The sequence below is a fragment of the Rhodamnia argentea genome, chromosome 6 (assembly GCF_020921035.1).
Source record: "Rhodamnia argentea isolate NSW1041297 chromosome 6, ASM2092103v1, whole genome shotgun sequence".
In the NCBI taxonomy this organism is placed as follows: Eukaryota; Viridiplantae; Streptophyta; class Magnoliopsida; order Myrtales; family Myrtaceae; genus Rhodamnia; species Rhodamnia argentea.
In genome coordinates, this window is record NC_063155.1 from 22,477,919 (window position 1) to 22,505,566 (window position 27,648).

General features: G+C 43.3%; 3 protein-coding genes across 4 annotated transcripts in view; 1 reads left to right on the top strand and 2 right to left on the bottom strand.

The window, feature by feature from the left end:
* Positions 1 to 1,160: 1,160 nt before the first annotated feature.
* The window catches only part of LOC115734125 (flavonoid 3',5'-hydroxylase 2-like), a 34,249-nt gene continuing 7,761 nt past the window's right edge, over positions 1,161 to 27,648 (bottom strand). The window contains exons 1-4 of one of the 2 annotated variants that reach the window (XM_048281247.1): positions 18,003 to 18,724; positions 17,653 to 17,894; positions 16,901 to 17,533; positions 1,161 to 1,186 (exon numbers count right to left, since the gene is read on the bottom strand). In XM_048281247.1, the coding sequence (XP_048137204.1) occupies positions 16,901 to 17,533; positions 17,653 to 17,894; positions 18,003 to 18,666 (1,539 nt within the window). In that variant the 5' untranslated portion in view covers positions 18,667 to 18,724 and the 3' untranslated portion in view covers positions 1,161 to 1,186. Of the gene's footprint in view, positions 1,187 to 16,894; positions 17,534 to 17,652; positions 17,895 to 18,002; positions 18,725 to 27,648 lie in introns of those variants that run through there. The other variant, XM_048281248.1, reaches the window with a different exon arrangement.
* On the top strand, positions 10,880 to 11,604 carry LOC115734129 (splicing factor 3B subunit 6-like protein). Its single transcript, XM_030664721.2, has 2 exons — positions 10,880 to 11,358; positions 11,390 to 11,604. Exon 1 carries the CDS (start codon positions 10,976 to 10,978, stop codon positions 11,348 to 11,350), a length of 375 nt encoding a protein of 124 aa, XP_030520581.1. The 5' UTR covers positions 10,880 to 10,975; the 3' UTR covers positions 11,351 to 11,358; positions 11,390 to 11,604.
* Positions 24,793 to 27,543, bottom strand: LOC115734325 (calcium-dependent protein kinase 17-like). Its single transcript, XM_030665059.2, has 8 exons — positions 26,611 to 27,543; positions 26,318 to 26,461; positions 26,063 to 26,215; positions 25,809 to 25,924; positions 25,535 to 25,702; positions 25,243 to 25,370; positions 25,004 to 25,103; positions 24,793 to 24,900 (listed from the first exon to the last, which is right to left on the bottom strand). The coding sequence occupies exons 1-8, from the start codon at positions 27,299 to 27,301 to the stop codon at positions 24,808 to 24,810; spliced, it is 1,593 nt and encodes a 530-aa protein (XP_030520919.1). The 5' UTR covers positions 27,302 to 27,543; the 3' UTR covers positions 24,793 to 24,807.

Here is a 27,648-nt window from a genome sequence, read left to right on the forward strand (position 1 = left end):
TGCGTGGAGTCGTAATTGATTCGCACCTTTACATAGGCAAGAGCTCCATATAAGCATTAGTCTTGATGAAATACACACACACAGTCTCTCTCTCTCTCTCTCTCTCTCTCCCATCTAGTAAAAGATCGGACGGGCTTTGGGTTGAGTGAATCCATTAGAGCATGTGCAAGATAGAGCTGATGTCCCTTTCGAAGCACATGAAAAATCTCAAAGGAGGGATGCAGATGAGGCAAAAGCAAGTCCAGGTGCAGAGACCCATATCTCCCATTGTCTCCAAGATCTTTGAAATGTCTAACGTGGGAGTCCCCAAAGAAGTGCTTTGAAGCATCATGGCGAGTGACATCGTGCCATTTTAGGCGCAATCCCACCACCGAACGATTCCATCTTTTCGCAAGCTAAGAACCAAAGTACAATAATACAGTACACGTATACATCTGCAGATGTAAAATACAAGTTTGGGCTTAGAGAATGTACAAAACTTGAAGGAGTGGGGTCATTCGGACGCTTTATAGTCCAAACGGAACTCCTCCTCCTCCTCCGCCGTTGGGGACGCTTTCGGTGAGGCAAATCGACGAACACGTAGCCGACATTGTAAGATGGGGGATCGGTTCCTTGGACGAACGTATCTCGAGAAAATCTCTTGGGGGCAAATTTCTGTCGTGGGTCGGGTATTTTTATAATATATATATGTACGAGCAACTTTATGCCTTCTTTATTATCTAGAGGAATATGAAAACTTTACGTTGCCGACGAATTTGCGAATGGAAGATGGTGCGAAATCGAGATGGTTGATAGCAGACCCGCTTTCACCGTGGCAAAAGGAACGAGCCTTCAAATTTTTTAGGGATTAGTACAATGAAAAGTTACAAAGACTGTCATGAAAATATAATTGAAACTTAAATTGCAAAAAAGTGCAATCAAATCTTACAACTTGCCAAATTCATGCAATTCCTTTTGTTTACTCCCTTCGGAAGGAAAATGCTTGCATGTTTTTATTTATTTATTAATTTCTCTATCCTACGTGACAATAATGCGCATAAAATGAAGTCGTTTTAAAAAATGAGTTAGAAAGAGGGCCTGGTGGACCTCGCACCTGGGGCCCAAAGACCCCCGCCACCATTCCTCCACCATCACCGGTGCAGAGGGTTCGTCGCCTGGTTTCTAACTCCTTTTTTTTTTTTTTTAAATAGCTTATTTTTAATTTAATTTAAATAAAATTTAGCTTGACATTTCGTATTTTAGCCATGTTATCACCACTTGTAAGAGAGAAAATATTATAAAAAGACAAAGTCAGCATTTTCAGTTAGTCAAGTTGGACGGGGTTAACATAAGAACTCGATTGCACAAATTTGATAAGTTTTAGGACTTGATTGCACTTTTTATAAATTTTAATGCATATTTACACTTTGGTAACAAGTTTTAAGATTTCTAGCACACTTTATCTTAATTTTCAATTATTTGCGATTGACCCCAAGAAAGACACACTTCATCGGATCTTCGAGTTGGTAAGTGTTGTGGTGGCGACGACGGCTGCGTGGACGCAATCGCCGCCAGCCCTCATGCATCGACCTTTGGTCGTATTATTGGGTAATTAATAAGGGGACCATTATTAAACATATGGACGCTGATTAATACAATTGATAACTACTCATTCGATTTCGAAACGCGGTCCATCTGCGTCGTCTTATCCGATTTGTTAATGTTTGAAAAAGCTAGAAGAAGCTTTTTATCACTCGACTGTTAATGTCAAGCAAATTCTCTTAGGGCAATCCCTTACATGATTGGGACTTTTACGATGTGATTAAGAGACCATCTTTATCGTAAGAAATCAATCTATTGACCCCTTCCATTTTCCGTGGACGCGATCGAGATAATATCTTTATTCGTCGAGCGATTTCAGAAATCTTTAGGGTCGTAATTCCTCTTTGGCAAGCGATGCCATGCGAGACCGAGATTCTATTCGCAAAATTGAGGAAGCCTATTCCAAACGTTCGAGACATGTAGGATCATGAGTACACATGGCAATCTCAGAATGTAAATAGGGGTATGCTATTTTTAATAGACTTGAGAGATGAACTTCGCATGATATCACATAAGGAGTGTGAGTTTGGTCAAGACTGTCGGGGATCGATCGATAAAGTCGAGGGATAACGACACTTTAAAGGAGAAAATGACACTAGAAGTGCCGTAATTTTTGTATAGCCCTCATTTTGGTGCAAAAAATTTTTGCCGGATTCCTTGAGTGCCACCTTTTTTAAAAGAACTATCACTTGGGTGTAGTTGCAGTTTTGGGATGCCGGACAACCGACATGGTAATATTTTATCAATTTTTCTCGATCGGTTGGAAGAGTTGTATAATTATGTTTTTTATGGGGTGGGTGTATTTTTAGTTAATTGTCTAATTGAGTTCATTTGCGTCGGCCATGTCATGTCTGTTAATTTAATAAAGATTTTGAGGTTCACCTTGTTAATTTTCAGTCAAAATTAGCCACAGTGACCTCAATGAAAAGAGAAAAAAAATTGGTAATATTAAAAAATTCTCTCTCTAAAAAAATACAAATGATTTAGAACTAAATTAGCATCAATGCAATAAGTTGAAGACTTTTTTTAAGACTTTTTTCCTTTCCATATTAGCGTTGTAGTGTCTCTTGAAATGATGCCGTGCCAACATAGACATATGGGACGATAAGATTGTCCAAATCGGCACTCTCTCCCTTTCCTTATAGCTCAATACCAAAACTGAGATGACATGATTTTCACTTGGCAAGCAAGTCACGCTAGTAATACGACTAAGCTCTTGCAAAATAAGCAAGCCACCAATAAAATCACACGACACAACAACATCAAGTGGAGGCCTTGCACCGAGCCAAATTTGAAAAGTTAACTTACCTTATCGAATAAAAAAGAAAATTAAAACATGAAATAACTATTAAACGGCTCAAAGTTTAAAACATGAAATAACTTAATGAGTGGTTTACAACTCTCTCTACTTTTCAAACAAAACACGGAGAGAAAAATTAGGAGCAAGTGGCTCCAGGATCTATACGCGTTTCATCTATATTCTTATTTGAATGACTGTTAAAGAATCATCGCCTTCTGTTATAATTCATTGATCGCAACTTGTTATAAGTTATACTTTAAACTTATCAGTCAGAATAGATTCTTCGATTTTTAAAATTTAGAACTGGATAAGTTCCCTATCGATTCGATTTCAGATCTCAGATCTTACTCTGACACCACCATGCTCAGCCTTAAGAAAGATAGCTAAGGCCCCCCAAGTTCATGAGGTACATGACCAAGTCAAACAGATGCCTTGTCTCCTAAAGTTGAGGCAACGCTTTCGATATCTTTATCTTCAACCTTCTTTTTTTCCTCTCCGAAATGATTAATCTTGTCTGGTCGGACGAAATTGTCAATTCAAAGCCATGTGATTTTGCATACAAGTGGCTCGATACAAAGGCTCTCTTCTTTTTCGCTCGACTCTCGTCCGGCGGGGTCCCGAGGCCCATTTCGTTGCGTCTCTCTCGGCATGCCAAGTGTCCCACTATCATCATCCGATCTCCAGAAATTGCTTGCATTTCACCCAATTCCCATGACAAGTGACCGCCAAATTAAGCTTTGAGAAAGGAGGGGCGGCAAAAAAAAAAGCAAGATCGAAAATAAAAAAAGGATCAAGTCACAAAAAAAAAAAAAATCAAACTATACCCACTTAACATATTTACTAAATTACTCACTAATCCCGTTGTCATTTATCTTCCGTTTTCGTCACCGAGAACCAATAAAAAAACTGTTTGCGTGGACGGCGGAACTGATATGGTGCTTGCGTGGCTTAAGTGAAATAAAAACAACGTCGTTTTGACGGGAATATCATATGGTAGAGGGTAAATGTGTATCACTGGCTTAGATTTGACGTTTTTTATGTCACAAAAAAAAGGTTTAAGGAAAATGTATCATGACGAGTATAGTTTAGGGCTTTGGGCATTAGGGGTGAGCAAGTCGGACCAACCAAACAGGGAACAACCCAAATCGGACCGAACCGGTGGTCCCCGTTCCTGGTTCTAGAGGTATAGAACTAGACCGGACCACTTTGACTAGGCCGGTCGATTTTAATTTATATTTTTTTGCATTTTCGAGGTCTCATACGATTGAGATTTGGATCATATGTTTATTTTGCAGCTTCTATTGTCATGACTCCACCCAACAATGTCGAATGCTACGTGTTACTGGATTGTGCTGGAAAATTCTATCATCTCACTTTTGTTTTAGGAAAAGAATCTATTGTTTTAGAGTCATTTCTTCAAAAATAATGACCTTGATAATATTTGCTTGACTCCATTAGACCCCCTAGGAATCGAATTGGGCCGGCCGTCCAATCCCCGATTCCGAAAATTGAGAACCGGCACCACCGGTTCGATTTTCGATTCTCGAGGGAAATCGGATTGGATCGAGAACTACTCACTCTTATTGGACATCATAAAAAAAGTTACAACTAAACTTAAAATTTTTGATGACCTTTTCCCTAATCTTTAAAAGAGCGGCCCATTAAAAGATAGAATTAGAACATGACTACAACTTTTGGGCAGCCCCTGATGGGTTTGGTTTCATGGGCCTCTCTAGTCATGTGGACTGGGATGCATTGCGTCAACATGTCACGTTTGAGGATGGACAATCTCTACGAACCATTTACGTGGGCAAACAGACCGTGGACCACGCCGTCGTCTTTGACCAGTCTAATTGGCGAAAGACTATGATTCGCAAATTAAAAATCGATCGTACGAATTCCAACCTTGATATGAAGAGCAAAATTGGGCGGCCGGAAATCGATTTCAAGTATCGTACGCACGCGATGCAGAATAACTAAACAATATGGGGTTGGCACTAGAATTGGATCGAATCGATCGATTATGGGCAGTTCCCAATTATTAGAATTTGTAATATGTGATTATTAATCTAGTTCCTATTCTAGGTTTGAATCGAATCACTCGGACCGAATCAATATTTTTTTTTAATATTGGCATACTAATGATACTCCATCACATTTTATCACACAGTTTGGGACTTTCACTAAGATTTTCATTGGTTAAAGGTCCAAAATACTAAAAGAACGAGAGTCTAGACTATGCAATAAGCCAACGACACTTTTAATCTTACGAGAAATAGGAGAAGGAAAAGATATCACCGCCGGTTCCTAAACTCACATCGTACTTGCCCACTCGAGTTCAAATTCGTAAGTGCCTCTGCGCCAGAAATTGGCCTCAATGATTGCTGCTTGCCTTTTGCAGCACCAAAATCGTACGTGCATGTACTGCAATAGCGCAATTTCTTGCCTTACAAACGTACGAAAGCCAGTTGATTCTCCAGTACAATGTTGTCGAAAGTACACACTTGTACTCAGGACTTTTTGCTTGAACGTGTGGGAATCGCAGGTGGTCAAATTTGCAGTACGCTCGGGCGTTAGTACCAGAGATCTTTTGGCTCCCCCCGCCTATTAAAGTTCAAGGAAATCCACGATCTGAAAGGCACAGTGTCGTCGTCTGGTGCATCCGCCGGAGATCACAGCGGGTTTTGGCCGAGGGCCCTACAGGAGCGACTTGAGATCACATGCGAGGCGCGGCGCGGCGCGGCGCGTCGGCACTCGGTATATGCCGTCGCCGCCGTGCATTGTGCCTGATGTGTTCTCAGGTCGCCCCTGCCGGGCCGTCCTCGGTTATTGGCCAACGGGATACGGCAAGGTTTAGCGACAAATCTTGGTTGGATTTGGGCTTCCTCCGGCAGGTAATCGGCACTCGGATCTTCGATAGTTAATATTGGGCTTTCGAAATTGTTGATTTTCGCTATGTATTCAGATGTACAAGGCGATGCTTCCAGACTTGTCAGGTTTCGCATGTTAGTAAAAATCCGTCAAGATTTTGTTAGCGAGTATTTCAAGGGATGCAAAGTTTACGATTTCTACGCTCTGTCTTGTTTCTCAATTGTTAGATTCAGATTCTCATTAAATGTTATATCTTGAGACATCCTAATTTGAGATTTGCAATAAAAATAGGGTTTTAATTAAATGGTTGTGATTGTAAATTTTTTTTATACGCTACGCTGTACGAAACAAGTATATCTATTTAAGATGTTACTGTGGTAGGTTGGGCAGTACCCCAGTTACTATTAATGAGGCTTATTGAATAATGTTACGTCAAAATCCCTCGTGGTAGGGTTTGGAATCGATTGGGCAAATAATTTTGACTTTGACATGAGGTCCTCACCTTTCAAAACCCGTTTCGATTTTGATGGCGACAAGTAATGCGGAGACAGGTAGGCTTTCAATCAGTTTCAATCTCGGCCCACAAAATAAATGAAGGTATCATGCCGTCGAAATTTCAAACTGGCATATCCGTATCACACGTATCACAATTAATTTCATGAAAGATTTATCGAATTGATTCAACCATCTCAACCTGTCACACTCATTTACCTCTTATTAATTTCTCTATAATAAAAAAACTTCAAATCGGTACACTTGTACCATATTTTCTTAATAAAAATTCTGGATCTATCACAAATTTGGGGTTCATGTTTACTCCAGATCGGTGCGCTTGTGCCACTAGTGCAACATATAAGCATGGTCTTTCAATAGAAGGAACCTATTTGACAATGGCCGTTCAAAATTGGAGACCTTGCTTGGCTTGGTTTTTTGCGGCTAATGACTTGAAAGGCCGCTCATACGTCTTTTTTTTTTTCTTCTCCGCCTAAGGATACCATTTCTTGCACGAGTGTAGGATTTTCCGTGACCCTAAAATTAAATTAGAGTAAATGTGGTACGGATGTATCTGCTTGGGGGTGGGGGGCTTGGGCGGTATTAATCTTAAAATAGAATAATCTCGTTGTTAAGCAATGATACGAGCTCTCTTATCAATAGACGGATGGAAAATTAAAGAGGTACACGATCCGGATGGTATATATATATATATATATATATATATATATATATATATCTAGATACTTATCACCATTACATTGATCGTACTGTAAAGTATAAAGGGAGCGAAATTCGCACATAAAAGGACGATTATATTCCATTAACAAAGTCGCGAGTGTAAATATTTATCTTAGATTTCATTCGCATCTATGGGTCTTGGGCATGCTCTTGTTGGCAATTTGCCGAGCACGATCATAAGTTCAAGCCTTGCAGTAATCGAATATTGCCACATATCTGAATGAATTGCTAAACAAAAAGAGATTACCAAAAAAAGTCCTAAATTTAGTATATTCGTGTCAATTCAGTCTTAAATATTTTAATTTGATCAATTTAATCCTAAACTTTTTTTGACAATTTGCAAATTGGGTCTTATTCGCTAGAAATCGCTAACTTGAATGGTGGTTGTCCTATTGGCACGACTGAAGATGAAGTGATTTTTTTTTTTTTTAAATTGTTTATTTTCATTTTTTCTCTTTGATTTTTTTTTTTCCAATTATGCCGACGAGGGTACCAGTGACCCTCGCCTGCCTCGAAGGCATCGTCTAGTCTAGGCAAGGATGTGAAGTCCCCCACCCATGGATAGCAGAGCTGTGAAGGCCCTCGCCCGGGTCTTGGGAGAGCCCTTATGCCCTTGCTCGTGGCTGGTGAGACCGCCATGGCCACATCTAGGGACTTCGTGGCCTCATTGGTGACCTCACCTGCTTTGGGCAAGATGCCTCAACGGCCAGCCCACCCTCACCGGCAAAATGAAAAAATAAAAAAGAAAAGTAAAAATGAAAAAAAAAATCAAATCAAATAAAAAATTAAAGAACACTTCAATTCGGCGTTGATCGTGCCACGTAAAACAACCGACATCCACGTTTAGGATTTATTAACATAATTAAAAGATTTATGATTGAGTTGATAGAAATACTATATGTTTAGGACTTTTTCAGTATTTTTTTTTTTTTTGCTAAATAGATATATGTAAATGTCTAACTAGTTTTCTACATGCTCTCCGCGCCCACGTGAAGTTGCGCCCGTTGCTTGTGTAGAAGGAAAGTAACGGCCCACTGAAATAGAAGCCCAAATGACATCACGCCATGATTACCGCACCTCGTGAATTCGAGCAAAAAGAATGAAAGTAACCAAATGGGCAATGGTAAACAAACAATTTCGTATCGCGTTAACCGGGGTAACTGTTTAAAAAATTGTCAACTGTTTGTAGGACGGCCTGGCCATTTCAATCATATATTTTTCGATTTGGTCAATTTAGTCTTAAACGTGACCGGTGTTAATGTAGTTATTACAGTAAAATTTGACATGATTAAAAGGTTTGTGACTAATTGTAGACGGCCTGGCCATTTTAATCGTAAATTTTTCGATTTGGTCAATTTAGTCTTAAACGCGATGATTGCTAATACGCAGGCATTACAATAAAATTTGATCGAAAACTACCGACCTAAAAGTAGGCCATCCTTCGTGTGATGACGGATGTTGCGTGGGGCATGTTCCCCAAAAGAGGGAGCGCGCCGACGACCGGTCACCCTTTCGGCCCTGGTGGGAGGTTACGGGAATTCATACGAAGGATCGACTTGATGAAGAAGCGGGTGACGAGTAAGAGAAGAGCCGCCGATGCGACCTCTCGGAGTAAAACTACGTTTAAGTGAAGGACCATAGTATTGCCGGCGTGAAAATTTTGCCAAATGAAGAAAGTGGATCACTAAGGGTCGTATGTTGCTGAGAATGAGAATGAGAATATCATATATTTATAGACAAAAACCAAGGGAGATAGCAAGGGATGAGCATGATTTCAAGATAGAGCTCTTGAGGAATCGAAACGGTGAGAATCGGTCCGATTCCAAGTTTTAGGGCATACATGATAGGTTCCAGGTTAAAAAAACTAAGGAATCGATTCCGACGTGACCTAGAATTAGTTTTTATGTTTTTCTTGTTCTATGTCTTCGCACGATATGTTATATCCCACAACGTCTAATGATGAGTTTATAATCTAGGACTGAGATTTTTTTTCTTTTTAATCTTTTATATTTTTCGCGTGTCTAAATATGAGTTGTGGTCAATAGACGGTCATTAGAGGTGATGATTCAATGCAATCGTTCAATTAAAAATATAAGTGAAACTTTGGTAGACCTTGAAATAGATATCGGAACTCTGTGATAGTGTAGGTATCGGGTTGTATGATATGCATGGTAAGTTTCAAGTTTGAAAAATTGGAGAACTAGTTTCGATGAACAGGCTCCGGGTTCAAAAAATTGAGCAAGCAGTTCTCATAAATTGGTTTCATATTTTAGGTAAAACCTAGACCAATTCTGGATCCGCCCGCTACTAATAGATGGGTAGAGTTACAGATGAAGAACTATTGATCTTCGTAGGCCGCATGGACACTGACCGCGACATTTACCCACCGGGCCAAACACAAAATGTGGTCGCTGGATTTCGATCGTCGTCACGTGTTAGTATAAAATGTTAATCCTAACATTTGTTTGAATCTACACGACGACCAAAAGCAATTGAGAAGAAGTATGAAAAAAATCTTATGGCAGCACCACATGATTCATGCTACGGCAGCATCACATGATTCATGCTATGATAATAAGTTCGAGATCAACCGTGAACACCAGTGAGAACTCGAGCGACGACGTGGAAATGAAGAAATCGCATCCCTATCCCTATCTAAGATGTTGAGGTTTGATTTTGACATTGCTAGAAAAAAAAATTTTGGCTCATCTTATATTTAAGATCCGACATAACTTAAATCAATTTTGTGTCAATGCATATTATAATAAACATCTATTTTACAAATGAGTAGGGTGTAAACAGTAATTCGAACAGAGTGAAACCCCACCCCGACTCGAGCTGGCTTGAAATTCCTTAACCTGGATTGGGGATTACCACGGCTGGATTTTCGGGCTTGATTCGGTTTTCAATTCTGGATGGGTCATGCCATCGAGCTTCACTTTGTGTAGCCTGAAATGGCCCAATTTGCCCCGAATTTTTTTTCTAGTTTCATATATATTTTCTACATTTCTAGTATCATATCATTAATATTCTTGTTAAAATTTTAGTTTGTGTTATGACACGAAATAAAAAGTAATTTTGTAAGTACTTTTTTAGTTACATTCATTAAAATTAGAACGCGAAAAATTTGAATACTAAATACTGTGTGGATAGAATACGAAAAACATCTCGAACTACGTAAAGAGAGAGAAAACCCCAATTTATCAAGTTCGTTTGTCCGATATCCACAATCGGGATTAACGGGATTGGTTTTCGATTTCATGTACTTGAAAAATCGATCCTGATCGGATAGGTTTCTAATTTTAGGACGAAACCGATTAGCTTTTCTATGTATTTTCTTGGAGAGAAGTGTAAAAAAAGTCTTAAACTTATTGTATTGGTGCCAATTCAATCCAAAATATTTTTTTTGTCAATTCGGTCTTACATCTTTTACATTTGTGCCAATTTCAATCCAAAATATTTTATTGTGCCAATTCAATCTTAAATCTTTTATAACTGTGTCAATTTAGTTCTAAATTTTTTGCATTTATGCTAGTTAAAATAATATTAAAAAATTTCAACGTCATCGCTAGCCGTATCAAGTAGAACAAGCGACGCCCACGTCGCCGATTTCAAGCTTAAATTGGCCGGATTGATTCAATTGGTACAAATGCAAAATATTTTAAATTGAATTGACACAAATATAAAAAATTTAAGACCGAATTGATATGAATAAAAGATTTAAGACTGAATTGGTATTAATGCAATAGGTTTATTACTTTTTTTTTTTTTTTTTTACATTTTTCCCTATTTTCTTGTCTCTAACGTCTAACCGACCGTGGCCCGGTCCACCAGGACACCAGTCCATCCCACCCGGCCCGAGTCCGCACCGACTCACGTATATTTACCAAAATCGCCTCTATCTCCTCAGCAAACCTGCCACTTTCCCAGCCAAACCCTAACGTTTTTCCCGCACTTTCTCGAGCCCCCGATCGACGACCTCTGCCCCCGATGGCGACGATCAGCCTCCGCAAGGGCAACGCGCGGCTCCCGCCCGAGGTGAACCGCGCCCTCTACGTCCGCAACCTGCCGTTCAACATCACGAGCGAGGAGATGTACGACATCTTCGGCAAGTACGGCGCGATCCGGCAGATCCGCATCGGCACTAGCAAGGACACCCGCGGCACGGCGTTCGTCGTCTACGAGGACATTTACGACGCCAAGACCGCCGTCGACCACCTCTCCGGGTTCAACGTCGCGAACCGGTACCTGATCGTGCTGTACTACCAGCCGGCGAAGATGAACAAGAAGTTCGACCAGAAGAAGAAGGAGGACGAGCTCGCCAAGATGCAGGAGAAGTACGGGGTCTCCACCAAAGATAAGTAGACGTCGATCATGAGTTGTGTGATTTTTTCTTGGCAGTGTTAGGAGGTTTTCGATGTGTACAATTATCATTGGCATCGGCATGTTTTGTGGTGTGAATTGATGCAGATGTATGATAGATTATGCAATGAATCCCCTCATTTGACTACTACTCTGGATATGTGAGTTCTGGTGGTCGTGGTTTAGCTAATGTCTGTACTTTTGAACTATATATTCATCGCAACGTGCCTGAACTGCAGCTTTGTTATGCTGAGAAATTTGAATTTTCCTGAATTCAATAGAGTTAGGGTGTAAGCCTCGTCGATGCAGATATGTTTGCTGTTAGGAGCTAATCTGTTTCATGAGTCATAGAGATTGCTTCACTTCGGAATGTGTATAAGAACCGGGAACTAGACTATTTATGATTTCAATTTGTGTCCGTTTGTGAAAGAAGATAATAGGTGCTGCGAGGTTATGTGCTGTGTCTTGCTTCTGCAGGAGAATCTGCATTGCCCCCGGAGGACTTATATGCTGACTCTATGCTAGAATTATGAATGAATATTTGTAGTGATGGGTAGTTGATCTGTTGTGTGCTAGTGAGAGTATTGTGATAGATTTAGAGATTCAATACCGGAGAATCGGATTTTGTAGGGGCTTCTTTGCATTGATTCCTTATTGGTAGTTAAATGATCTTGAATGTGCGGATGGTTAACATTGTCGATGGAGTCCTTTGTTGGAGCTGTCATTCTACTGTTATTTTAGGGTCTAGAAGGGGGAATCGCCATTTCTACAAAGGTTCTTGGAGTAACGTCCTTTTAGGCAGTCTAGGTGGATGTTGTGAATCTTCTGATTCTGTTTTTGGTATTCAAGTTTCCTGGAAAGCTCATTTGTTTGTGAGCTCATTCTGTTTGATAAATTTTACTGGTTCCTTCAAGGATCCTTCTACTGAATCTCCTTGATAAGAATACATTTGGAGTTTTAGATGTAATTATCGTCCTTACCGGAACATGAGATGTTGTGGGTTTGCAACTCGAGGCCATTTATGTAACGATGTAATTCTCATTCTTTCAAGTGGTGATTCTTTCCTGAGATGAGCTCTGGGGGATTCTACCACACATCTGTGCCCCTCTCAATTGCCTTTCACAGTCAATTGACTTACTAGGAATGTGGCATAGCCCTTTTTTGGTATACTTTTTTAAATCCTCGTCCTCATTAACTTGACAGATATGACGGTATGCGGTATCACTCGATGTTTTAATTCAGTAGTCTGATCTATGATTCTTATTTGAGGGAACATAGATAAGATCTTTCCAGTCAGAGCCCAGTCCTTACGAGCATTGCCTCCGAGCATGGGTAGCTTGCTGAATTTTGTAAGCAAGCGAACTTGTCTGTGTTCAAGAATCATTGGCCAGAGATTTATTGAGGTGGCGAGTGAATGGGTTGTCAAACCTTCATTTATAACTTCAATTCACCACTTGCAAAAGAAAATAACTCAGATTTATCATGGTCATATAGAATAAGCAACTCAGATTATCTAAAAATGATATATTTGAAAAGAAAAGGGATGTTCGACAAAAAAAAGAAGAAAGATGAAGTCCGGAGTGTCTCCAGAGCACGCATTTGCCACCATATGTCAGCCTTCCAAATTGTTTCCTGAAGTATCAATTGGATTAACATAAGATCCTATGATTTCCTGCTGATATAAAAGTTTCAGTTCTCTCTGCCTTAGATATCTTCAGTTTTGCTTTTCAGAAATTCTACTTCAGAAAGAAGCGATTAATTTCATGTGCAGCTTACCATAGCAGCAGAGTTCAAGGCTCTGATCTCTGGCATTAATTTGTGGCCTTGTGTTTCCTTGTGTTGAGTCGGCGCTTCTTGCCTGATTGTTATTTGTTCCTCGGCTCTCTCTGTCCGTGTCTAAGCCACCGCCACCAGCGAAAGAAAATGGAGAATACAAAAAGTCATCATGTTTAATATCCGACAGAAAACATGGTTTCAAGTGCATGGAAAGTGTTCACTGAGGCTCTCAAGTATACATCTCTTGTTACTTGCTAGTTATCTATGATTCCAGTTTCTTATCGGCTAAAACCCTTTCTAATGATGGGAAAAAGAGTCATAATAATGAAATTATGCCAACCGAAAACAAAACCACGCTGGTTGGTGAACGGCTAGTTCCCAAATGTTGCGTCTTGACTGCGGTGAAAGGCTAGTGTGCAACTAGCTCATACTGGACTCTCTAAGGCTGAGAAATTATGGCGGAAAAGTAGTAATCCTAATTGTGAAGAAATGAGCCATCCGATCGGCTTGTTGCTTGTGCCCGCTAGCTTTTGAAAGTGGTTCTATCAATTTCGGTGTTGGACTAAAGTCGAGCTTGTTTACGAATTTTTCTTTTAAAATCTCAGGAAAACAAAATGGTCTAGTAAAAACGTGGCTGCTCCATGACCCAATTCGTGTCTTTGGCCGGAAGATTCTTAGGTGCTCGCGAAGGATCATGTCAAACGTTTGCTCGACTAATGACGGAAACACGAAATGGTACGTCTTCTCATTGATATTGATAGTCATGACACTTGGTACTTTGTGACTGGTTAGGGGGCTAGGGATGGGGTGCAACACGGGACCAAGCGAAGCACACTGGCAAGGAGGAAGATTAGCCAGTCATCTTCTCCGGGACCCCATTTTTGGATTATGCTGGTGAGCGCATGGACGACCTTATCTTCTTAGAATCCGTCTGCTGGAATCGTGATTCCAACCACGAACGAGAAAAGGGCCAAACTCGAACATAACGAGCTTGTCCTTGGGGCTGTCTGTCTGTTTTCTCGCGGCCCATCTTGAGCATTTTATCCCCCATCCTCCAACGCACCGCATCGTGATTCGAGAGCTAGGGCTGCTTGCTCGCTCCCGACTCATTCTCGAGCTCAACCCGACTTACATAATTCCACGCGATCGGGCGGGGCCTCCGTGAGGCTCACGGCGTGCAACCATCCATGCGATTCGGGCTTCCACGTGTTGGGAAGAGGCCCGGACGTTTGTACGAGCGTTAATCCGGTCTCAAGTTTTGATATTACGACTTCGTTACTTTCGAGGATTTCTTGGATCTCGTAAATTTACATTTTTTGTTTGTTCTTTTTAGCTTACGAACGGGCAAGAGAAAAAAATATATATGGTCCCGTTCGGAAAGTCGCTATCGTTAGCACCTTAACCTATCAATCTAAATCTTCCATTGTTTTCGCGAAACTGAGCTGAAATCCGACTATTTGGCGCATATCCACGTAAGACGATGCCGACTCTTTGGTGGAAAATCTACGCAATGAGGCGGGGGATACACGGACCCGTCTTCCTTTCTATGCTCTAGTTTTCATTCCCATCAGAAGTCCGACACGCCGGGCTTCATCAGACTTTAGGATTCGCGGATCGTGACCGGGACCCCGATTCTTTCCGTTTCGCTCTCGAGCAAATACGACAGCCGACGAGATGACTACGTGTCTGACTTTGAGGCAAGGAGCATATGTCCCGGGATTCTCGAGACCAGTGTTGCGTAAAAAATTTGCTTATTGACTGCGCAATGAATCACACAACTTATTTGATCAAAACTAAGGTCGTGGGTTCACGCATTCTGAAAAGCTTACCACGGTCTTTTGGTAAATCGATTTCCTAATATTTTTATGTGATTCGCTGGAGTGACAGCTCATGGGATAAATTTCTTACTGTCGTTGTCGTTGTTTTTTACCCAAAAAAAGTGGGGTACACGTTGTCATTTTCCAGTAGAATGCTGGATTAATCATCCAAACTTGAAACCTGTGAAGGTTGGCCCGGGCGGCGTCACGTCACTATAGCACGATTTAATTTGATTTGATTTGATTTGATCTCCGGAGTGGTTACGGCCTGTTATCTTTCGTCATATTTGGCTTTTTTTTTTCAATTTTTTCTTATCTGGAATCTTTACCTTGTTTGAATTTTCTACTTTCAAATCGCTTTGAGTACGGATACGGAGAGACCGTCTCAATTTTGGGCATGCGCTTGTTGCCCTTTTTATCGAAGTAAAAGGGGCTCGTTAGATAACCTAGGGACTTCCTTTTTTTGGGGAACGAAGGTTTTGGATGATCACTTATTTTGATGGATAAGTCGGTAATAACGTTTCATTTTTCTCCGGGATTCGCCGAACCTGGCCCGATCCGACGTGGTTGCACCCTCACTGGGCTCTTGCGTGTCAGCAGAGGAAGGAGAAAATAGCAAGATAAAAAATAAAGAAATTTAGAATATTTTTTTTTTTAAAAAGCAAAAGTAAAAAATCGTCCTCGTCGGCTCGGCCGTGTTACGTAAGGCCGCCACGATTCACGTTAGTAATTATCGATCAAAGTTGATCATAAGGAATTCATTAATAACTCGTCAAAAAATTTATGAATAAATTTAGTTAAATTGAAAATTTTATGTCTGAACCAGCATTAATGTCAATAGAATCGAGATTTTTTTTTTCGATTAATCATCCTTCCCGTTAATTCGCCCGACGATTTCATTTCGATTAAAGCCAAATTATAGGCGTTGAATTATATCTCGAGTTCGGACCGTTCCCGGAGCCCGGCCCGGTTGGATGAATGCCGAAGTTGACCGTGCAAAGAGATTGAAGGCGGTGAGCTTCTTATACGGTCAAAAACAAAGATGGACCCACCCCCTCGGCACTACGAGACAAAAGTGGGCACACTTATCCATGAATATTAATTTCGCATGTTGAGTGAAAAAGAATGGGTCCAGCGGGAAAGCATGTGGGACCAAGACTTTGTCGAGAACAAAAGAAAACAAAACAAAAACGGAAAAAATCACGAAAAATCTTAAACTATGCTCGTTGTGACACATTTATCTTAAATTTTTATTTGTGACACAAAAAACCTTAAATTTATACGTATGTGACATATTTACCCTAAACTTATGCTTGTGTGACACATTTACTCCAAACATTTTGTTGTAACACTAAAAACTCCAAACTTATATTCGTGTAACACATTTAACTCCAAACTGATCCATGAACAAAAAAAGAGAGAACATAGGTTTTTGCTTTTGGGGGGCCCTTAGTTGTCCCTCGTCTTTTCATTATCGTGTGGCCGCCAGACGTCCCCTCTGCCAAGGCCGAACAATGAAGTCCTTTTGAGGGGTGGTTCGGACCGAACCGCGTGACGCCTATCGATTCCTCGTTTAATTTCTCTGATTCTCTCGCATTGCCATAAATTTACAAGATTCTGGTTAACTTCCGCGTATTAATTACAATAATAGAAAGCGGGACATTGCTCCTCATGCATCGAGCCAAGCAAATTAATCGGTGGAGGTAGGTTTCTTCTAGGATTCGGGATGTCCGTGCACGAGAGAGAAAGTGTCTCCTGGACTCGAGTGGAAATAATCAAAGCGAAGCAACACGAATATACAAACGCTGGGGGAAAAAAACACTCAGATTATTCGAAATACATAACGAAGAAAAGTTACAACCGAAAGAGGAGCGAAAGAGTTAGAAGAGCGCAATTCATCGTAATAGTCCTAGGACTATGGTGATGTCGGATTCTGGTGGTTGTCGGAAAAAGCTTTTCTTTAAGATGCGTATGCGCTAGGAGAGAGCCTTGGGGTGACGATGGCCGACAGGGGCACGGCCTTCTGCAGCGCCAGGCCGAACGCCTCGTCCATGTTCAGCTCCCCCACGCCGTCCGGTAACTTCCAATCGAAGGAGTGGACCAGCGTCCCCAGGATGCACTCCACCAGCACGATCCCCATCCTCGTCCCGGCGCAGATCCTCCGCCCGGCCCCGAACGGGATCAGCTCGAAGTCGTTCCCGCGCGGGTCGATCTTCGCGTGCCGCCCGCTCAGGAACCGCTCCGGGGTGAAGCTCAGCGGGTTCTCCCACGTGTCCGGGTCCCGCCCGATCGCCCATATGTTCACGCTGAGCCTCGTGTTCTTGGGGATGTAGTACCCGTTCACCCGGCACGCCTCGGTCGAGATCCTCGGGAGGTTCAGCGGTGTGGACGGGTGTTTCCGGTAGGACTCCTTGCATATGGCTTGCAGGTACGGGAGCTTCGGGATGTCGGATTCCACGAGGCGGCGATTCCGCCCGATGACCCGGTCCATCTCCTCGTGGGCCCGCTTGAGGATGCTGGGGTTCTTCAGCATCTCGGCCAGCGACCATTCGATTATGCTCGATGAAGTGTCGGTGCCTGCGGTGAACAAATTCTAGACCAAAAAAAAAAAAAAGAGAGAGAGAGATAACAAGATCAGCACTAACTAATGTCACGAGTTGATGAAGAAGCCAAGAATCAACATGTTGAATTCACTTTAGACAGTGTATATACCAAGAGAAGAGCCTTAATGTTGGTCAAGCTAAGCTTCTCGGCCCCGGGGTTATCTCGGTTCGCCATGACGACGTCGAGGAAATCCGGGTTTCCTCTACGCTCATGAGCGGTTGCGGAGTGTTGCTCGATCATCTTCGTCAACAGCACGTCGAATTTCTTGTGCAAGCGCTTCATTCCGCCTTCGATCCCTTGCAAGTCCATCCACGCGATCGACGGGATGAAGTCGCCGATGTTGAAGAACCCTACATCGAGTAAGGCAAATCAAGTTAAAACCTTTGCGAGCCGTCTCCTAGATTCAAGCACTAACAGCTCGTGCGATAGCGAAGCGTGTTTGGTTGAATGCTATGTACCTGCGCTCGTCATCAGCTCCACCACCATGTCCTTGAATTCGTTAGACTCGGAGCCCTTGGTCACGAACACCCTCCGGCTCAAAATGACTTGCCCGATCATGTTCGCCATAGCGTAGGTCAGCATCTCCGGCACCACCACCGGCTCGCCTCGCTTGCTGCACTCGCACATGGCCTGGACCATGTACCCTAGCTCGGCTGACCGGACCCGAGCCCAGTCCTCGAGGGCCTTCCCTCCGAGCATGTGCAGATTGCTCAGCTTCCTGAGCAACTTCCACCGCGGGCCGTAGCCGGCGAACACCATGTCCTGCGCGCCGTAGGCCAGGTGGGTCGCGCCCGCGTTCGGCGGCCTGTTGGAGAAGTTGATGTCCAGGGTCTTCAAGAAAGCCCGGGCGGCGTCGGGTGTCGACGCCACGACCATGTCGCACGTGCCCATCTTCAGGTACATCACCGGCCCGTACTGCTTGGCCATCTTCGCCAGGGCGACGTGGGGCATGTTCCCCAGGAGAGGGAGGGCGCCGATGACCGGCCACCCTTTCGGCCCCGGCGGGAGCTTGCAGGAGTCTAATCGGAGCAGGAGGGACCGGATGAAGAACCGGGTGACGAAGAAGAGGAGAGCCGCCGCGGCGACCTCCCGGAGCAGGACTCTGTCGGCGAGAATCACCATCTCTCAACCCAAACGAAAGCGAGGAGCGCTGGACACTTACTTAGTGTGTTGTGTGTTGGGTGCCGCATGTTATATAGATGGACGAAAACATGTATTAAAGCGCAATCCGGGTAGGTCGCATGAACCTAAGCACGAGAGTCCTCACCAAACCGCGATGTCTCAGCTTTTGCCGAGAAGGTTGCGAAAGACAACACGAGCGTTTTCGCCTTGAGCTCGTCGGGATCTACCATTCTCCTTCCCTGAACGATTACTGGACGTTCCAACGTTGGGCAAAAGGCATAATATAATAAATAGCTCGCGTGGTTTGATGACGGAACAAAGTAGGATTTTTTTTCCTTTCCGGGTAGATATTCGTGAGATGTATAAATGCGGCACGTGGACCGACGGAGGGCTTCGCGGCCATCGCCCAATCGGAAATCTAATCCTTCATACATCCACCCTTCTTTTCTATTTATATCGGGGTCTTGTTAATTACTATTGTACGCCGGCCCGGCGGTGTTAAAAAAAAAAAATCACGACCGAAAGAAGTATTCATGGAGTAATTGTTATCACGAAAGCCCTCAAGAAGGGAAGAGACTTCCATCTACCATTCTCGCTCTTGCCCCTTTTGAAAATCTTTGAGCAGGCATGGTGGACATATTATATGTAGTACGGAATGGACAGGTCTTGAAATAAGCGGCAATGGCAGACGAGGAAGTGGCGGGTTGATTAGCTGAGGTCCATGATGTAATCTTAGACTTCCGATCCTCACTAGAATATAAAACAGATGAAAAGTAAAAGGAAAAGGAAAGGAAAGAAAAGAGAAGGAAAGTCTCTGATGATTAGGAAATGACCTAAAAAAGACTCAGCCACCAGCTATGTCCTAAGATTTCTTCCTAATTCGCACGAAACGAACGAATCATCCCGTTATTGTAATTATGGGTGTTAATGGCTCGACATTCTGTGAGACGTTACTTTATTTATGTCTATTCGATTCACATGGCTTTTTATTATGCTGTAGTTACCGACTTTAGTATTGTTTTTATTAAGGGTTAATGGCTCAACTAGTGATAGCCATTAATTTTTTCTGCCTATGTTTCCCATTCCATTAATAGGCGAGTGTCCCTAGTTCAAAGACATGAAGAACCAATTTGAAGAACTCCTCCAATGGGGAAAATTGTCAAAAAAGAAGAAGAAGTCATAAACTTTTCACACATTTGCTAATTCAATTTTAAACCTTTTAAGTTTGTTGATTTAATCCTAAAACTTTTCACTCTATGCCGATGCAGTCCTATTCACGGGAATTCTTCGACGTGGGTGTCGATTGTCCTACGTAGCACCTTTGGTGACAATTTAAAAAAATTATTTAAAAAGTCAATTATTATTATTATTTTTTTGTTGGCTTCAAAGTCGACAACCCCAGCTAGATTACGGCTGGTGGGGGCCGCTGGCCCCTAGGCGAGAGCCGGGGACCCCTGCGGGTCCTTGGGCGAGGGCCACGAATCCCTAGTGATCGAAGATGAGGGGTCGCGGCCTTGGCCACAACGAGGGTTGCGACGCCCTTGCCGTGGCCCGCGAGGGTGAGGGCCACGACCCCTCGTCTTCGGTTGCAAGGGATTCGCGGCCCTCGCAAGGACCCATGGGGGTCGTTGGCTGCCGCCGACCCTAATCCAGCCAGGGACACCTAACTTGAAGCCAGCAAAGGAAAAAAGGGAAAAAAATATGTTTTTTCAAATAAAAATATTTAAAAATTATCCACGTCGGCGCCGGTGGTGCCATATAAAAAACCGACATTCACTTCAACGATTTTCAACGAAAAAGATTGAATTGGCACAAACTAAAAATGTTTAAGACTGAATCAACAAACTTAAAAGGTTTATGACCGAATTGATAAAAGCGTGAAAGGTTTATGACTTTTTCGACAATTCCCCCCTCAAATTAATGCTCTAGTTTTCTCGTAGTCGTCCTCTATGATGGGGTTTTGGGATTGTTAAAACGCAGCGAAATATAAATCTAAACCGAAACCCTAGACAGGATCCATGCGTATATTGAAATCAATAGAAGTTCAAGATGTACCTTTTACATATCGAAATTAAATTGACGATCGGTTGTGTTTGGATCAACACCCCAAGTATTGCGCCTCTACTAGTATCCACACACACGGACTGAAGTCTCCAACGATCCAAGTGCTAGCTTACGGATCTTGGAACTCCTCTTCCTTAATTACCTCTTTGATCTTCGAGACTCTCTCAAAGATCTAAAAACAGAGAACGATTCTCTGTGTTTTTTTTTTTTATTCTCATAGACGTCTCTAGGATTTTTCCACGTTTATATATAGCTTCAATATTTACGCGTAATAAAAGAAGTGGGGTCGGGCGATTCGGGCCCGCCAAACCGTCTATCTCCAATCATTCGTTTCATTGTTATCTTATAACATGCACGATCGCGTAGATATTTAAAATAGGAGAATAAATTAAAATCTACTTCTTAAGTAGATCAAGGCACGGATAAAATATAAACTCAGTTCGCTATTGTGTGTGACCCCGTAAGTTCGCTAAACATTAGTAGTGTACTCAAAACTCTTTTTGGCTCACAAGTCATAAGCGGTCTCTAGCAACACATTATGACTACCTAAGTATAGTGAATGTCGTTTTTCGACACAACCTAATCCACAACTAATGTTAGAGCATTAACCTTGATTAGTTCCTAGGACGGACCGCTAACACTCTAATGTGTTGGTTTCGATAAATGGTCGACATAGTCTTGTCCGCACAGTACTAATACAAAGGGGGTCGCATGGTGCTAATATAAACGGGTTTGAGGTGTCGTATCTTGGGAGGCGTAGTTCCCGAAAATGCTCAGCATCGCTAGCTGGAACTAATCGCCTCAAGAAAATTCGATTAATTGTACCTCACCTCCGGTTCATTTCTTTTCGAGTCTATAGCGTTAAGCAAGTCTCCGTGTGATCTATAATTCAACATCTCTATTTGAAAAGAGATAATGCAAACATTGGCTTGGTCATTATTATTGAATTTGTTATGGTCATCTCCGTGTTTTTCTTCTTCTGCTCACTACAAACAGTACCACGTTGCGCACATATATATTAACTTCTTGCCAACATCCGTCGATCGGATGCCGTGTTCTCGAGGGTTTTTACCAGTGCTCGTGCTTGTCAGGTTAACGACTAAATGTCGATCTGGACCATGATTTGATCGGAGGGAAGGATGTTTTCTCGCACAGCTTTGACACTAAACATTCGCTTTTAGTACAACCGAGAAAAGTAAAAAATTCGCATAAATTAATTTCATTAGTTAGGTTGGGAGCGTTGTCGTTGACCTTTCAATGATGTGATGATCGTAGCGCCACGTGTCGGTTTCCGACGATTGGATAAACGGGGCAAAATTATCTTTAACATAATCACGATTAGCTGCGGTTTGTGCCAAGACAGCAGCCACCCGAGATGCGTTCGTGTGGTTTTTGCCTCGTTCATGCGTTTTGTATGGCCTAACCAAGGAACCATGTCATTAGCGTGATGATTTGGAGAGACTAGTGGATCTGCCAAGCGCCCTTAAAATTCTAATCCGTATCGTGATTTGACCATTTGTATTAAGAGAAAAATCTCAGTGTATCTCATGGTAAGTTTTACGAGCCAAAAAAAAAAAGAATGAACGAACCAGCTTTTTGGGTCGTTCTCGAGACTTCAATTAACCTTAAGGGAGAATTATTGAAAAATTCATAATCCTATTGCGGTTATGCCATTCAGTAACAGTTTTTTTCTTTTGCTTTCAATTCAATTTTAAATCTTCTATATTTGTATCAATTCAATTCATTCGGCTAGTGTTGATCCAAAATTACCGATATTGCGTTGCGCGCAGTGACTTGAGAATCTTTTTATTTTTTATTTTTGCGATTTTTTCATAGTTAGAGAGTACAAATTGTGCATTGACGGCGAGGATTAACTCTAGGGAGGTTTTGTTGGAAATCCATCGTTATTCTTGACTAGAAAATGGTTTAGGTATAATACAAGCCTGTTTTAGAAAATCGTGTGGCGAAAACGGCTCTATCCCTCCGTTCAACGCGACGGGGCCCGTCATCATTCATTTTCCTGCCTTGGCTGCGGGTGGGTTGGAGCCATTTGCAATCCGGAACGACCAGTCACGGAGAGTTCCTACCGTCCCGCTGTCCAGAAAACGTCTTACTCAGGTGCAATTTGTCATCCCACCTAAAAAAAAAAAGTGCAATTTGTCATACCATCTATGGGATATGTCTTTTTAGCAAACACCTCAAAGGCTGCCAATGATCAACCAAGATTTGACTCGGGGACGCTGCAGAACCCGTCCCCACAAAGAACCGACGTCGTTCTTGCGGGACACGTCGGCTTTCGAGTTAAATTGATGAAGCAGTGAATAGAAACACATCGGCAACGGCCGATATGCGGGGGCCGGGCGGCGTCTGAAACCCGGGCAAACGGGTCGGGCGGTCGAATCTCAGGAGTGACACTGGAGCTCCAAATATTCAATGCGCGGGGGTGGTATGAAACCCGGGGAAGAATCCAGAGTCAGTGCGCTAATTTTTCTATTGCCTCTTTCTCTGCCCTTTTGCTTGCAGGAGATATATTATTCATAAGACTGCCGTAAAATGCGGAGCCAAAGCAAGGACCGGTGTCTCCGGTGGTTGGGAGTTAGTTGACGGAGCACGTGCACGCGTCTACCTACTTTCCCTCCTCCACGGTTCGTTGATTTGCCATTCGTGCCCGTTGGCCTCCGTCCGTCTCAATCAGGACCACGATCGATAGACTCGGGTCGGATGGAGACCAGACCATTCTGCTATTGAATGATGATCTGCTATGTTATATCGACACGACACGCCGACACGTGATTTCCCAAAAAATAGAAAATTTCGACACGTTGAGATACATTGTATATTAAATATATATTTTTATATATACATGATAAATTATCAATTTTTTGAAGAAACAATGACACCCAGAACGAGGGTTCATTCTGAACGAGGATGTTGTTGCGATACTGCCCTCGGACCTTCCTTTTTTTTACGCTAGGACAATGGCAAAACAGTAATAAACTTTGCGGGAGGTGCTAGACTGGTGCTTAGGTTTTTTTACGGGAGATCTTGACCGTCAAGCTAATCCAAGAGCACATCTTGCGAGATCGTCATCCTCGTCCTGCGTTGAGGAATCCGACGTGGCCACCCCGCAATGGAAAGTGCGTGACGAACATGTACAGAAATAGGTTTTGCCATGAAAAGCGAAATCGGTGTTCCCCCATCGGCCACAGAATGGAGAAAATGACGGAAAGCTTCTCATAGAAAGGGGCGCAGTGCGACATGCTCACCTGGACGGGATGAATGGGCCATGTGGAAGGCCCAGAGGCCCATCGGGCTAGTATAGATTTTATTTTCAAGTACAAGCCTAAGCGTGTCTCATTTGTTGACCGAGTGTCCTCGTGTGTCGGACTCGTGTTCGATACCGACACGTGTTCGACACCGACACGTGTTCGACACGCTTAAAATGTCTCGAGGCGCGTGTTCGTGCAACATAGATGATCTGAGCATGAGATCCCGCGTTACTCAGCCGAGACCATTCTGTCGGAGGCCCGCACAACAACTAGGCTATCTGATTCCTACACCCCGTCGTCGAATAGGTGGCGAATGGGTGGGTCGGATCGGATAATAAATTAGACTCGTTTATGATTTGTTTATTGCAATACAAATCTAACAACTCATATCCGATCCATACTCAAATTGATTCGTATTCCTAAAATACTTTCATACTTGATCCAAATTGAAGTGATGGCGCAGAGTGAGTGGGCATGAGGTCGAGAGGCAGAGTTAAAAGGTGGGCTGGATCTAAATAAAAAACTCCTGGAGAACAACAAGGATGAGAATGTACAGCTTTGAACCACAAACTTCCCAAACCCCTCCAAAACCCTAACAACGCGTGTTTTCTCTAGCTGAGCCCCATGTCTAAACCAACCCTGTATCCTCCCCAAGTTCTTCCCTTTAAACCAGCTATGTGTGTACATGCCATGCCCCTGTATTCCATGAACTTCTCCGGCAAAAGCCAAGAAGATGCATCAGGGTTCAGAAGGATGAGAATTTTTTTTTTTTTTTTTTTGTGTTCCCTTTTTCCCCGGAATTGCATCGTCAGACAAATACTTCGTGTCGCTTCTTCGGATTCGCTTCCGGATTCCCCTTCTTCATCATAGCCACGAACTCGTCGTAATCGATTCGGCCATCCTGTGAGAGTCAGCATGTCATACGTAAGTACTCGAACGGAGAGCAATCCAGAGTTTTTTGCATGGTTAATGCAGCGGTCGATGTTGTTTGTTTTGCTACTTACGTTGTCGGCGTCGACTTCCGAAATGATTTCTTTGATGTCCCTTCCGTCTTGCATGCCGTATTCTCGTAGAGCTTGTGCGAGTTCCTCTGTTGTAATAAACCTGTACGCATTGCTAAAAGAGTTAATACTATAATCTGCGAGATCATAACCTCCTAGTACTTTTACTGCAATGAGCCTGTTACTGTTCTTGTGGTTGGAAAATCAAATGCACCCATTCAAAAACTTCCTACCACTCGTACCCGCTATTGTCTTTATCGAAAAACTGGAAGGCCGTGTAGAGATGCTCTTCTCTGTCCATCCGGTTCATGTGCATCGTTGCTGTAATGAACTCGTCGTAGTCTATGGTTCCGTTACCGTCCGCATCGGCCTTCATCCAAGGAAAGCGAAGAAGCAGAGAGTAAGAGAAGGTATTAGCATGTTTATGAAGCGAACATGTATTCCGGTTGCACGACTAATTGTAAGCCCGCACATTCGATGCGATCAGCCTCTGCCGATGCCGAGAAATTGACAACTAGAATAGAGTTGACTCACTGCTTCCATCAGTTGTTTAACTTCGTACTCCGATAGCTTCGTCCCTTGCATCGAGAGCCCTTGCTTCAACTCCTCTAGTGTTATCGTACCGCTGTTGTCGGTATCCATGCCCTTGAACATCTCCTTCAATCCTCTTATCTCTTCCTTGGAAAGACATCCGGCGATGACCTGTTGTGTTGCGTTTAGAGAATCTAAGGATCAGTGCTAGCAGAAACATCTAGCCACTCAATTTGGTAATTTAAGACCCTCTTTCCATCCGTCACTCGATTCGTACCCGAAGAGCCACTTTCTTGAACTTGTTCATCGCTCTGAATTGCTTGAGGCGACCCAAGACCGCGTTGTCGAGAGGGGTATCGGGTGCTTCTCCGTCCTCCTTAATCCACGGATGATCTATCAAAATGTTTTGGCGGTTCCTCAGAATACAATGTCAGTAGAACAAGACTGTGTGGAAATATTTCTAATCGTGATTCTGGCAGCTGCAGCATATATAAGCTTACAAACCGAAACAGTTCTTCGCGAAATACTTACTAAGGACTTCAAAAGCCGTTAGCCTCTGCTTAGGATCGGAGTTCAACATCTTGTGGATGAGATCTTTTGCCCCGGGCGAGATCGATGGCCACGGATCACTACTAAAATCAATGTGGCCACGCAAGATTGCATTGAAAATCCCGGTTTCCGACTCTGTCCATGCAACGCATCTCATTTTGAGCATCATAACGAGAAATTTTTGTTCCTAGAAACTGATTCCCGACTGAGTCGGACAGTCTTGATGACAATCTTTACCTGCCCAAAAAGGGGGAACTCCAGAAAGGAGGATATATAGCATTACGCCGACACTCCAAATGTCGATTTCCTGTCCATATTTCCTCTTCAGAACTTCCGGCGCAATGTAATATGCACTTCCAACTACATCTTGAAATGTATCTCCTGCCGAAAGAACAACAAAACGAGGTCGCTTCTCACATCAGCCATGCTCGGCGAATGGAAAACCGGTAACTCGCTATCTTTCCCACTTTGGAGATCATCAGCTTTCGTCAGGAACATGAAAAATGTGAGTAGAGGATTAAGAGGCCAACCTGGCTTGAAAAATACCGATAGGCCGAAATCAGTGGCCTTAAGTGGTGAGTCCTCGTCCTTGTTCAACAGAAGGAAATTCTCGGGCTTCAGGTCCCGATGAATGACCCCCATAGAGTGACACGTGTGCACGATCTGAACGATTGTCCTGAGCAGCGACGCGGCGGCACGCTCCGTGTAATTCCCTTTGGCTATGATCCGGTCGAACAGCTCCCCGCCGGCGCACAGCTCCATCACCAAGTGGACGGATCGCTTGTCCTCATGAGCCCCCTTCAGCTCCACAATGTTGGGCTGGCCAGTCAGGTGGTGCATGATCTGGACTTCCCTCCTCACATCCTCAATGTCCTCCTTGTTCACGAGCTTCCTCTTGGCGATCGTCTTGCAGGCGAGCTGCTCCCCGGTCGCCTTGTCGGTGCACAAGTAGGTGACGCCGAATTGCCCCCGGCCGAGCTCTTTCCCCATCGAGTACGAGGCCTTGAGGTCCTCCATAGGCCGGTTGAGGACGGGGCCGACCGGGGCTGGCTTGGAGGGCTTGGGATTAGGGGTCGCCATCTTCGGCAGGACGGGCACGTTATTGTTTGGGGTGGCATTGCCCTCCGGACTGCTTGCGTTGTTCTCCGTGGCGGACCCCACTTTCTGTAGGTCCCCCTTCGTGGCGCCGCGACCAATGCCCCCCGAGCAGCAGTTGCCCATGCCGGCAGCGACGCGATGACCAGGCGGGAACGGGATGCTGCCGGTCAAATTCGGACTTTTATCTTTCTTTTGGATTTAAGTCAATTTAGATTCCATTAAGAAAAGATAGTCCAGGATTAGCAGAAGAAAGGACAAAAAAAAAAAAAAACTGAAGAAAGGGAAGGATTACAGCTGAGGAGTGATGGAGAGAGGGACAATGAAGGGTTCTTGCGAGTTTGAAGGGAAGAGTCAAGGCAATTCTTGTAGGGTAATGGTTGAGAAAACTTCCCGGGGAAAAGCCAACGGTATTTTGTAATTTTTGGGGGGGCGGCTCATCAACGGCTACGACAGGACAGGCTTTTCCCCTC